At 42.3% G+C, this 12674-nt stretch overlaps 1 protein-coding gene across 22 annotated transcripts in view; it reads right to left on the reverse strand.

Moving 5' to 3' along the window:
- DTNA (dystrobrevin alpha) overlaps positions 1-12674 on the reverse strand; it is a 390891-nt gene that overhangs the window by 7627 nt on the left and 370590 nt on the right. For 15 of the 22 annotated variants that reach the window (XM_049697959.1, XM_049697970.1, XM_049697967.1 and 12 more), the window contains 4 exons: positions 8153-8312; positions 5357-5446; positions 3688-3856; positions 1032-1164 (listed from right to left, as the gene is read on the reverse strand). In XM_049697959.1, the coding sequence (XP_049553916.1) occupies positions 1032-1164; positions 3688-3856; positions 5357-5446; positions 8153-8312 (552 nt within the window). Of the gene's footprint in view, positions 1-1031; positions 1201-3687; positions 3857-5356; positions 5447-8152; positions 8313-12674 lie in introns of all 22 variants that reach the window. The other 7 variants (XM_033435206.2, XM_033435230.2, XM_049697961.1 and 4 more) reach the window with 1 other exon arrangement.

The raw sequence follows: 12674 nt of genomic DNA on the forward strand, positions 1-12674 counted from the left end.
TTTCCAAACAATCTATAAACATATGAGAAGGAGAAGATCATTTATTCTCTCTGCTTCTCTTTCCTTCACTAATAGAGAAAGAGGGGGCTACTGCCAACCTAAGACTGTGGAAAAAAGCTTGTCTGGCCATCGGACAGAAAGCCTGACATGATAAAATAACCCCCGGGGTCTGGGAGGCAGCAGGTCTCAACGAGCCAAATACCCCTGAACTCCCAGAACCCCAACAAGACACAGGGAAGGGAAACATACAAGAAAAACAAACATGGCAGTAGAACAATCTCCATGGGGAAAATGCACCCCCTTAAGGATGAGTGGCTAATTACACTTATTCCCAATTGCATGTGTTATGTCCAGTGACTTCTCAGATGGACTAATATGCTCCAGTACATATGACAATCTGCCCAACCATACCCTGCTGAATGTGGGCCTACAGTTCCCCTAACATTTCTTGGTGAGGTTTGTCACTCTTTCACTTCTTGACATTTGATATAAGGCAGGCAGTGAGGGAAGCTGAGGACAAATGATTCAAGGGAGGAGGTATATTTATGCTTAGTCAATTTCCTTGAGCCTTGTTCCCTGACAGTCATCCTACAGTATCCATGGGGGATTAGTTCCAGGACATCCCCACACAGCAGATACCAACATCCACAGATGCTCAAGTCCCTTATAGTTGAACCTCAGTAGATTCTGAATCTGTGGATATGGAGGGCCGACTGTATCTTTTCTTAAAAAGTATTTTCCTAATGATTTTGGAGGATCATGGACTGTTAGTCACCATGTTTCCACTAATGTGGAAGGCCTCTTTTACTTCCCAACTCAGAATTCATAGGAATTCATGGTGAGTGACAGCTATAAGAAGTATTTAACATTTTTCCTGTCTAGAATTCATGGACTAAGGAGTTCAGTCAGAATATTCCAGAAAGGGAGTGTGGAAGGAAGGAGAAGGCACCGAATTTTGGAGTAATGTAAGAGACCCAGCTACTGAGGGACTGGGGCAGGAGTGGTAAAGGATGTGGGCCAGCTCTTGGTACCTGGTAGGCTTCGTCCTGTAGCTTCTGTTTCAGGTATTCCTCCATCTTCAGCTCATTCTCCAGCTGCCGGACAGAGTCATCTTCATAGTTCTCATCCTCTGGCCGCACATATGGGTCCCCATCTTCTGTAACCCTGGGAATCAACCACAGTGGGAGTTTCGGAGCAAATCTTAAAGGAAAGTATGAGTGGAATTCCTGTGTTAGCTGTAGTTCTGGGCACACATTTATTTAGTCCTTCAATTCACTTCTTTGCTTCAATTCACTTCAATTCTGTCTCTTCTTTGACATAATGAAAAAACTTTAAAAAAGCTTTGGAAGTTTGGAGAGATATATGATCAAGGTGTTCTCACAGACAATTTTTCTATGGCAATCTGGTGTCCTCTATGTTTTCCTAGGGTTAACAGGAATGAGCTGACCTTTAAATGTCTGTCGTTCTTGAAAAGGGTAGGCTTATCCTTTGAGAGGACATAGTTTTTCCAGTTTGGGGGCTTAAAAAAAAATGGAATCCAAGAACACTTTCTATAAGGGAAGTAAGCCCTCTAGTGAAATAATGATTAGGACATTTGTTCATAATTTAACGCTCTTTGTCTTATGCATGTATAGAGGAATCGCGCACGCATCTGCTTTATTCCTGTGGTAGAGTCAAGTCTCTCTCACCGATCAGCTCATCGATGTCAGGAAGACTAATACTCTAACCCATAGCTCTTGATCTTCAAAATTTATACTAGCTCTGAACTTAAGAAATCCGGGCTTCCCTGGTGGCGCAGTGGTTGAGAGTCCGCCTGCCGATGCCGGGGACGCGGGTTCGTTCCCCGGTCCGGGAAGATCCCACATGCCGCGGGGCGGCTGGGCCCTTGAGCCATGGCCGCTGAGCCTGCGCGTCCGGAGCCTGTGCTCCGCAACGGGAGAGGCCACAATAGTGAGAGGCCCGCGTACCGCAAAAAAAAAAAAAAAAAAAAGAAATCCATTTAAATTGTCCAATTCCACTATGAAATAAATAGATAAGAATGATCTCATTCACTAAATGTGTGACTCTCTCCATCTATTCATCCCAGTATATATAAAGCTCTTCCTGGGACTGAACATAAATTCACAACCTAAATCATATGACTAAAATATTCTCACGCTAAAACACAGTGCATGTTTAGATAGTACAGATATTAAAATATCCCCTAAAATGAAAAGAGTGGTCAAGTAGAAGTTTCTGGGTTGGAACTTAAATGCCAATGTTCATGTTTATTTATATTTGTACGACATGTCCTCGTTATTTTTAGAGGTTTGGGGTCAGCCTAAATAGGTCTACGAGACCTCTATGAACTTTCCCTTCCCAAGCCCCACAGCCATGTTTGTAGCTGGTCCTGCCACCAGTGTACCAGGGACAGCAGATGGGGTGGCCTTAGTTACAGTTTTGGACCTTAGGATCGGATCAAGAAAATTTTAGGTAACCACCATGTAAATGCTTAATTATAAAAAAAATCAAATGGATTTGTATTTATCAGACTAAACTGATAATTAATTCACCAGTTTGAATAACAAACAAATCAAATAATTCTAAATTATAGAGGAAAGTTCAAGAAAGCAAACTGAAACTAAAAGCAGCAGCTTCCTGCTACGTAAAATTATAACTGTTTTGTTTTGATCTTACGCTCTGCCTTTTCACAGCTGGCTTTCAAGCCATGTCTATTTATAATTCCCCATTATTACTGGCCTTTTACTCACTGCTTGGATGGACAGCCAAAACACCAGAAAGGCCTCTGGTTAGTTTCTTCTCTGGGTCTTTAAAACAGTTTATTTTTGTAGACTCATCTGCAGTTCTTCTCACATTAAGCACCATTGCCCTTCTGTAGTTTTTTTTTGAACTATTCATCAATTCTCTTTTCCAGAATTTGGGTGAGCCCCCTGCCCACATTTCTCAGAACTCCGCTTACTTCACTTCCTTCATTTTACCCTTTTCCCTCCCAAGCTGGGCTCTGCAGGTCTGTCCTAGCTTTTTGCCTTTGTTTCTCAGCTTTGGTTTTCCCTGCCCGACTGCTTTGAGCTGATCCAACGTCACAGAAGTTCTAGTGGCTACGTGAGTGATTCTGCTGGCTCCTGTCAAGCTACAGATGCCTAATTGGGTGAAAAATCTTTGCAAAATGTCTTTTGAAGGTCAGGTTTATACATATTCAATAATTCAAGCGAATTGGACTTCTTTATAATGAGACTTTATACATTTAGTTATTTCAATCACAAGTGCGTATATGATGCTGTTTACACCCACTTTGAACAGAGACCTCTCTGTATCACCAGGTCCTTTAAGAGCAAATCTAGTAAATTCAGAAGATAGGATGATTTATCTCCTGAACTAGTCTATGAGTCCTGGGAGGGTGGGAGAGATTTTTGACACTATTTTGTAACCAATTAGCACAGTGCCTTGGGCAAGCCAGGCTCTCAATAAGTACTGGTTGGTTTTTGTTACTGATACTCTGGAAATTGTTAGGGGGAAAAGTCACAATGACAAATTGAAATGTAGCACCCTTCTACCTCTTTTGGCAGAAAAGGAAACTGAACCAGTCCTTTCCAAAATAAAGAAGTAAGCAACCATGTTTTAATTTTCCTATGCTCCCTGCAGAGTGTTCCGTTACTGAGAAAATACCCCCAAGCAGAAAATACTTACACGTCGCCACGCATGGCACTTGGTGTAGCTCCACTGTGAAGGTACCCGGGTTTTCGGGCATGGATTTGCGCTAGAAAAGCCTTTTCAGAGGTTGGTGATGGGACCAGATCTTCAAACTGAGTCCGTGCAAGTTCAGAATCCACGTTACTCTCAGTTTCACTCCCCGCCTCTATTAGGTACAATTGAAGAAGTGAAGAATGACCTAGACTTTTTTATGATCGATCGGCAAATAAAGGGCTAGGCTTAACATTAACCAACCTATGCTGATTAAAACACTGACCAGTTATTTTACGTAAGTCAAGTATGTGTTCGTTTTTTCTCAAAATGAGAATTGATACTGACATGAATTACCACAAAATCAGTTAGTATACAGTATTGTCTTTTTATCTCAATAATATTATAAGGAATCTTTGTCTTAATAACTGACTTAATTCTTGAAGCCATCTGTTTTTTCCCTCTATAAAAGTCTTTATTGGGCTTCCCTGGTGGCGCAGTGGTTGGGAGTCCGCCTGCCGATGCAGGGGACACGGGTTCGTGCCCCGGTCCGAGAAGATCCCACGTGCCGCGGAGCGGCTGGGCCCGTGAGCCAAGACCGCTGAGCCTGCGCGTCCGGAGCCTGTGCTCCGCAACGGGAGAGGCCACAACGGTGAGGAGGCCCGCGTACCACAAAATAAATAAATAAATAAATAAATAACAATAAAAATAAAAATATAAAAAGTCTTTATTAAAACTGTTGTTACTTTTGCTTAATATTACTTTAATTTAGGAAACACAGACCTAAAATATTACGTTCACTTAATATTTCAAAAACTTATAAGAGTATAAACTAATAGTCCTTGAAACGCAATGAGAATAACATTTTTAGTCATCATTTGCTAGGGCAGTGAGTACATGCCATTAATCATGATGTATTAACTACTGTCATTTTTATCCTATTTGGTAATCTTAATCTAAAATAATAGCAACACTTTTCATTACTTTAATTCTAATTATAGAGGTTTTAAGAAATTTAAATCCAGATTTTTTTTAACATTAAAGTTTTCTTTCTTATAGTTGTTGTAATCTCAACTATATGACCACAGTCCTTTCAAACAGATATCTTGCTAGGAGGGCTTTAAGGAATAGATGAGATGTATTAGTAACTGATAAGATATTTATTTGCATATTCACGCTGTAAAAGTTTTTAAAACTCTGTGTAGTAGTATTAGGATGAAGAGTGCTGCAATTTTATGCTATTTATTTTCTTCGCAGATCTTTCTTTAGTGATATTGCAAAGGTAAATTTCAGTTTCGCCTCTTTCAAATAGCCATGCATTCCAAATGAACAAGTCTTAATTAGTAAATAAGACATTTGACCCTATAAAATAACTTTAGCATCATGTCACTTTGGGTCATGATATATTTAACAGTGGCTAACTTGGGATTCTGTATTTACAAGTCAATTTTAATATTTATTCTTTTCTGCATTTTTCAAACTTTGTGCATTGAGCATGTATTCATGATCTTCTCATTAGCAAAGTATAAACGGTACTAAAACAATCTAATATCCCAACAAAATATCACATAGACCTTTAAAAAATCTTTTTATACTTGACAATGAGCAGCTCTCTAACAGAAGTTATGGGTCCTTCTGCAATGAGACGACAAATGGGAGGGGACCAGGGACTCACCGGAATTCAACTCTTTCACGAGGGAGGACATGGTGTTAGTGATCGAATCCGCTGCTACTAGTAAGTCATTCCGTAAATTTCTTCTTGAACCTTAAGAAAGAATGATAATGAAAAAAAAATCAAAGCTCTCCTTTTCCCCCAATTTTTATGCTGTTTATCATTTCCATTGATATCCTAAAGCAAGAAAACGTCCAAGACTTCTCCTTTTCAGAAGTGCTTTGGTTCATTTCCTGAAAAAAAAACACTGTACTCAGGCCAGTGGCCTTTGATGTAAGAAGACATGGCAACTGATGGGGATTCGTATACTTTATTGTCCAAATTGGGACAATTTTACAAGTGAAAGGGAAGGTATTAATAACAAGACTGGGTGACCTGGCACAAACTGGGATGATCCCAGGTAAGCCAGCACGTGTGGTCATCCTTCAGAATCACCTCACAGATGAAAAGCCTGGTTTTGCCACGAGAGCTGTGCCTTCCCGGCAGCTGCTACTGTTTCAGCTCTTACCTGGTGGCTGAGCACATCAGATTCTGATCTCCGTCACCATAGCCTCTGTCTCCCATCAGGGCTCCCCGAGCTTCCCCTGTCATTTCAGGTACCCCTTGGGAATGGGAACCCTGTGCACTGTATGTCCCCAGAGCTTGGAAAAGGGGTGAGGATTCTTGCTCCTGCTGCCAAGAAGTGGGCAGATGTATGCCTGGTACCCTGAACTGGAACTTACAGCATGTTTCTCTATGGTAGAGGAAGATTATTATGAGGTTTCCATCCCACTAAGGGTTAAAGGGTATTTGTGGGCTGGACTGGGAGTGGGGCAAGGTGGATGAACAGAACAGAGGGCCAAATTCATAATATCTTTGGAAAAAAGACTCAAGATTCCAAATATCTGACTTACAGATGAATTTAGGCAGGATGAGCTGGGGCTGCTTAGATAGGTCACATTTCATTGTGATTTCTTAGTAAGTAAAACTAAATAAGTAAAATAATAAACACATGTAAATTTAAGAAATCAAAGTAGGTAAAACAATAATTATTACAGGAAACTCAAAGTGATTTAATATACTGTAAATTTCTTTAAGATTTAGGGAAAGGGCAGTTTTCCCTCTAAAAATTAAAAAAAGGAAATTATTTTGCATAACTTAAATTATATTTGTACAACTTTAATCATTTTCTTTTTCAGGAAAAAACGCCCTGTAATAGATCTTCCTTTTTCCCTCAGAACAGAAAGTACATCATGCTCTCCCTTCAAAATGTAAGATTTTGGGCTTCCCTGGTGGCGCAGTGGTTGGGAGTCCACCTGCCGATGCAGGGGACACAGGTTCGTGTCCCGGTCCGGGAGGATCCCACATGCCGCGGAGAGGCTGGGCCCGTGAGCCATGGCCGCTGGGCCTGCGCATCTGGAACCTGTGCTCCGCAACGGGAGAGGCCACAACAGTGAGAGGCCCGCGTACCGCAAAAAAAAAAAAAAAAAAAAAGTAAGCTTTTATCCCCTATAAACAGTGGATGAGAGCATCTTTTTCCTTAGTCTCTCTGGATATTACTGATGTTAAACAATTTTTTTTGAATCTGCTAGGCAAAAGGTGATTTTGATTAAAATTTGTATTTCTACAACTCTTTGTGAGATTGAACATCTTTATGGGCTATTTGTTCTTCTGTCGGTTCCTATCCTTCACCTATTTTTGTTTTGGGAGTGTCTTTTTCTGACTGAGCTGTGTGTGCTTTAATGTATAACTGAAATTATGAAACTTGATTGCTACATATGCTGGAAATGTTTCCTCAAGTCTATTCTTTTGTCTTTTAACTGTTTATGTTTCTTTTTGTCTTAAAACTAGTAGTCGAATATGTCGCGCTTTTCCTTAGATCTACAGGTGAGGACCTGGGAGGATGTCCACCATATACCGCTAATTCAAGGGAGATGCAAATTGCAGACCAAAATGCAATGCATGATCGAATTTGTGTGGAAAAAGAACAGTATATGTCCATAAAAGCAAACTTAAACATAGATATTTATATATAAGTGAAACGTTGAGAAGGGCCAAGCTGTTAATAGTGTTTACTTCTAGGAATGAGATTGGCAGGCTGAGGGTCGGCAGGAGGATTTCTTTTTTTCTAATTTTCTACAAATTTAAAAAGTGATGACAAAAAAAAGTTTTATAAAGTGTTAAAATATTTCCAAATAAATAAGGTCACTTGCTTTGGGACCCCACTCCCACCCCGACACTCCGCAGTACATAAGCAGAAGAGGCAGCGGTGGGAGAATGCTGTTTGTTGCCGTTTGTCATCTCACATCCCTCTTTGCCCTCTTCTATTGACTATGGAGAGCTAGCCTCGCAGCCCCATAACACAGAGGCAATGATTCAACTCCTTAAGCCATCTGGAAAATGACTAAGCATCCTTCTTGATTGCCTCAGTGCTAAAGAGCTGGGATTGTTTACTCTCAATCTTGAGTTTGCTTTCATGTAAAGAGACGAAAGGAGGAAATATCTTTCGGAATTTTAAAACGGATTACATTTATAAGATTTCCTGGAATATTGCTGAAAAGATTTCCCTTCCCTTAATGAGCAAAGGCTCATAAAAAAACAGGGCAGGGCAAGAGAAGCCAAAAGAAGATAAGATGGTGAAGGGAAGAACAGATTAGTGTAGGGAGTTTCTGAAAAGTCTTGCAGGCCCGGCTTTGACACGAACTGTGGAATACACTAGAGCATCCACTGTGAGGCTCTGATAACTCTAGATCATGCAATCCTTGGCGACTTATTTGCAACAGAAAAGCAGAACACACACACACAAACAAAGCCACTTACTTTGTGCAAACGCCTCCTGTACGTCTCCCCCTACCCCTGTGAGAGAGTCCTGAGGCGTGTGGGTTGGGGTGGAGCAGGCGGAAGCTGACCGGACGGGCATGGGGATGGGCCTGCTGATGGTGTGGCTGGGGGAGGAGCGGGGAGAGCCTGCCCCCTGGGTCTGGAGAGACAATGCAAGTCATTAATTGTTTTCGCAAGAAGATGCCAGATGCCCTTCCCAGTGTCTCAGTCAAATGTTAAAGACAGTGACAATGAAATTCCAAAGTAGGTGGAAATCCTAGGTAATTAAGATGGTAATTCTCAACCTGAGTTGCAGGTGCAGATAATTTAGGACCTTACTGTACATGATCTGAAGTTTTGGTTACAAACTGAAAGCTAAGAATATTAGTACTGCATTCATTGTTCTGTAATATAGGAGATGTTTGCCCATGTAATGAAGCTACTGTTAAGCAGTGATAATTACAAGGTGTGTTTATGTTCTCCTTGAAGGAAGCTCTATATAGAATAAAAAGACATTAGGAGAAAGTTTTAAATATAAACTCGGAGACTGTTAGGGATGGATGTGGTTTACATTCTTCCTAAACTTTCAACCTGTCTTGTCCTGGCATCATCTGTAGAGGATAATTTATAGTTCCAATCATGTCATGCCATATTGCATATGTTAAGTCTCAAATAAAGAATCAAATGAAGTGTAAATTGTTTAATGCGTGTTTTACAGTCAAAGTTGTCTTTGTCGAATTGCTCTGTGATTCAGGGATTCAAATGGGGAAGAGAAAAAAGAAATACTGGTTTCTAATTTTTGGGTAATGTTTCCTGTAGGAATTGTCCTCTTTGCCTATGAAAAAGCAGTATTCTAGCAGCAAGAACAGTGGGGTTTTAAAATGAGTAAAGAAAAAAGGAGAACACAACTTCAAAGCCATTTATCTCCTCATTTCAGCCCTTGGCATGAAATAATTCTGAGGCTGTCAAACCTTGACTTTCGCAGTCTTGGTTCTACAATGAGGTCTCTTGGAAACATTTCCTGTTTTAATAATTAGTTTACAAAGGAAGTAAAGTCAGCACGAATAAGAAAATGTAAGAAGTGCGTATACAACAGATTAGGTATTCACATAAATTCCACTCCAGTCCACTGGGTCTGGCCAGGGAGAGTGAGGACTCTTCCACAGCAAGGCCCAGAGATTCATCATCACCCCATTCAAACCCCAGACATGCACCACCAGAGCCGTGCTCTGGAATATTCGATTTAGGTCTTTGCTGTGGGTTCAGCTACTTGCAGTTAAAACACACAACATCAATCTTGTAAAATGCCATGCTGTTAGCTTTCCAGGGCTCAGCATCACACAGAAAAGTCAAATCTATAAATTGAGGAAAATCCCGAATTAAAAACGAAGCAAAACAGAAAATAACTCGTGTGATGCTCGAGGTGCTGAGGATTCCACTCTCACTCGCAACAGTACCTTGGAGTGGCCTTTCGGGCCCAAGGAAGAGAAGTTTGCCTGCTTGTGATGCTTTGCAGCCCCTTGCCCAGCCTGCTCCAGGACGGGTCTGGTTTCCCCCAGCAAACTTGGGCAGCTCAATGTCATTACCACGAAACCTCCGCTTCTGAGGTACCTGGGCATTTCCTTGCTTCCCACACCAATAAGTGACCTCATGTTTGAGTCATGCTTTGCCATGCACACAAGGTTCTCATGTACATCCTCATGGGTTTCTCTCCATGACCCATTGAAGTAGGTCCCATTATGCTAAATGTGCGGTTATGGACCACAATGCTCAGAGAGGTGAAAAGAATTGCCCAGGAGATGGAGCTAGAGTGTCCGAGCTGGGGCCTGAGCCCAGGTGGTCTGCCTGCCCTGGAGTGGGGGGACCTGGATGGGTTATGGCTGGTGACGGATCCTTCAAAGGAGACAGGTGTTGGTTAGGTACCCTGAGATCAAGTGCCTCTCCCTGGCAACCCGTCCTGCACATCCTTTTCAAGACAGGGTCCTCAGCAGAGCTCCTTGCCCTTTCTCATCTGATCTTTTTACCAAGGAACCAGGTGCAGCTGGGAGGAGGGACTGGTGATGATGGGAAGTTGGACAGAGGGGTTGAAGGAAGAAGGCTCCTCTTGGCTACACAGGGTGGCTTACCTTCTCAACCCTGGAAGCCAGATCCTCTTCTGCGATAGGAGATTCACAATAATGATAAAACTCCATTTTTGTATGTAATTTACAGTCTCTAAAGCACATTTACATACCTAGTTTTGTTTTATTCTCCCACTAATCATGATAGTAGCTTATATCTGAATAGCAATTGTCAGTCTAGAAAGCATTTTAATCCCATCTACTTCACTTAATCCTCTCAACAACCATACGAGGTATTATTACTCTCATTTTTCAGGTTAGCAAGCTAGGATCAGAGGTGATAATTACCCAAGGTCTCTGAGCTAGTGAAGGACAGAGATAAAATGGATCCCCAGACCTTAGGCTACAAGGCCAGGGCGTTCCCAGGCTGCTCCTCAGAATTGTGGGCACTGTGACCAACCATCACATATTTCCATCTATGTTTCATAACATACTTTCACTAACAACCTGAAGACTCAGAAGGTGTAGGACACAGACTCACTAGGGAGTGGTGATGGAGCAGTGGCCTAGGGCTTTCTGCTGGGCCAGGCAGTACCTTCTAGTTACTGGGTCATGGAGAGCAGCGTGAGTGCCCAGGGTGGAGCAAGCAACCTTCAGGCTGGTAATCAGCCAGTACAGAAATACAGGTCCACAGTCTCTTATCTGCAAATGTGAAATCCAATGGGCAACACATGTTGTTTCATAATTAATGTGAGGCTACTTATGTGGTGTCTGCACTGTATTGCATTTCTAAAACCTCAAAGATTCTGAGTTCCAGAGGATCTCTGGACCCAGTGATTTCAGATATGAGGCTGTGGGCCTGCTTTTCAATGTTTGATGGCTGTGCTGGGGCTGTAGTATAGGCCAGCCCTGCTCATACCTGTGCCACCAGGCTCTGCAGCATAGGGTGCTTGTGGGGTTCCCCCCTCCCCTTTGGGTACCGCACCGGCCCCACCTCTTCTTGCTTAACACCTTGTCTCCAAAGGCAACTTTTCCTACACATTTCTGCCTGTTTCCTGTCGTCAAAACTCCCATCAGTGGTCTTGTGTTAAGAGAAAAATAATGGACTGTGGTTACACGTTAAGGGAAAAACAATTGATGGAGTCTAAATTACACCAATGTGTGAATGGCTAATAGCCACCAACTCCTAAATGAATCTCCAACTGGTGCGACTTCAAGCAGTCTGATTATATGAAGAATTTAGGTGGAAGATTCTACGCTGAAGTAAAGATTCACTGCATCTTTCCTACAATTTGTAACTCCCCAGTCATGACCAGTCTTTACCCAGACTTGGGGGTAGAACCCTGGCTCTCTGGGTGATCAGGGCCCCATCACCCTTTGTCAGGACACTGGCCAGTTTGATGCATAGTAGACTTATTGCTGGGAACACCATCTCTGTTCTTCTTTTCTGCTGTTCTTGCAGAACCACTAAGGAATGGTAGTTGCCTCTTGGCTTTGGGGTAGATCAGTGAAGATGTCACAGAGTTTCATTTTCACAGGTGAGGCCCCTATAGAATGGTGGCCTCTGGTCTGGTCATGAAGCATGGTTGTCGGCTAACAACTTTAGAAGAGTTAGAATGAATAATCTCTGTGAACATCCTTTCCTGGAAATTATCTGGTGATTAATGGAGCAAAGACTTAAGGGACAATGGTCCATGCAGATCAATATATAGATCTCAAATTCCCGAGAAGAGGGGTGATTTATGGAAGAAGGAAAACATACATCATACTTGGCAAATTTAAAATTGTTCTCTTCCTAGAGAATAAATGAAAAATTCATTTCTACCCTCCATTCTCTGAGTCCACTCAACCTGCTGTTGTATCAATTTTTAAAAAGTCTGACAAGATCCATAAGTTTTCCGATTTTTTTCCAGGAAGTATTTGGGTTTCCACTCAGCACCAGAAAGGAGGGATGCTTCAAGGGAAGTGCCTAATGTCTAATTGTGGAGCCAGCACTGTCTGGAGAAATGGCAGAGCAGATGACCATGAGACAGGAGGAGGCGGTACTATGGACCCTCCCCCACCCAGGTACCCTGCCCCCGAAAGTCAGCCTCTCAGGTTTGGGGGAGAATGCAGTGTAGTCAGGCCTGGTTTTACGTAGCAGCCTGTTTAGCTACATTCAACCCTCTTTTCATCCTTTCTTCCAGTACACACTGACTGACTATCATCATAGGGCTTCTTGTGGGGACACAGATGAGATGACTAATTCTGATTGGTCAGACAGGAGGCACCATTTGCCCTGGGTCTTATAGCAGAGATTTCCAGGCAGAAAAGAGCAAGTACTGGGGTGGGGGGGGGGAAGAGCATTCCAGGGCTTGGAGTATCAAGGGCAAGGCGTGGGGATTGTGAGGGGCACTGAAGACACAATGGGAAGCCAGTGGGGTTGATGCAGCAGGTTCTCTGTGGGGAGTGGAGTGGGATGA

This window comes from Orcinus orca, chromosome 15 (assembly GCF_937001465.1).
Source record: "Orcinus orca chromosome 15, mOrcOrc1.1, whole genome shotgun sequence".
NCBI lineage: Eukaryota > Metazoa > Chordata > Mammalia > Artiodactyla > Delphinidae > Orcinus > Orcinus orca.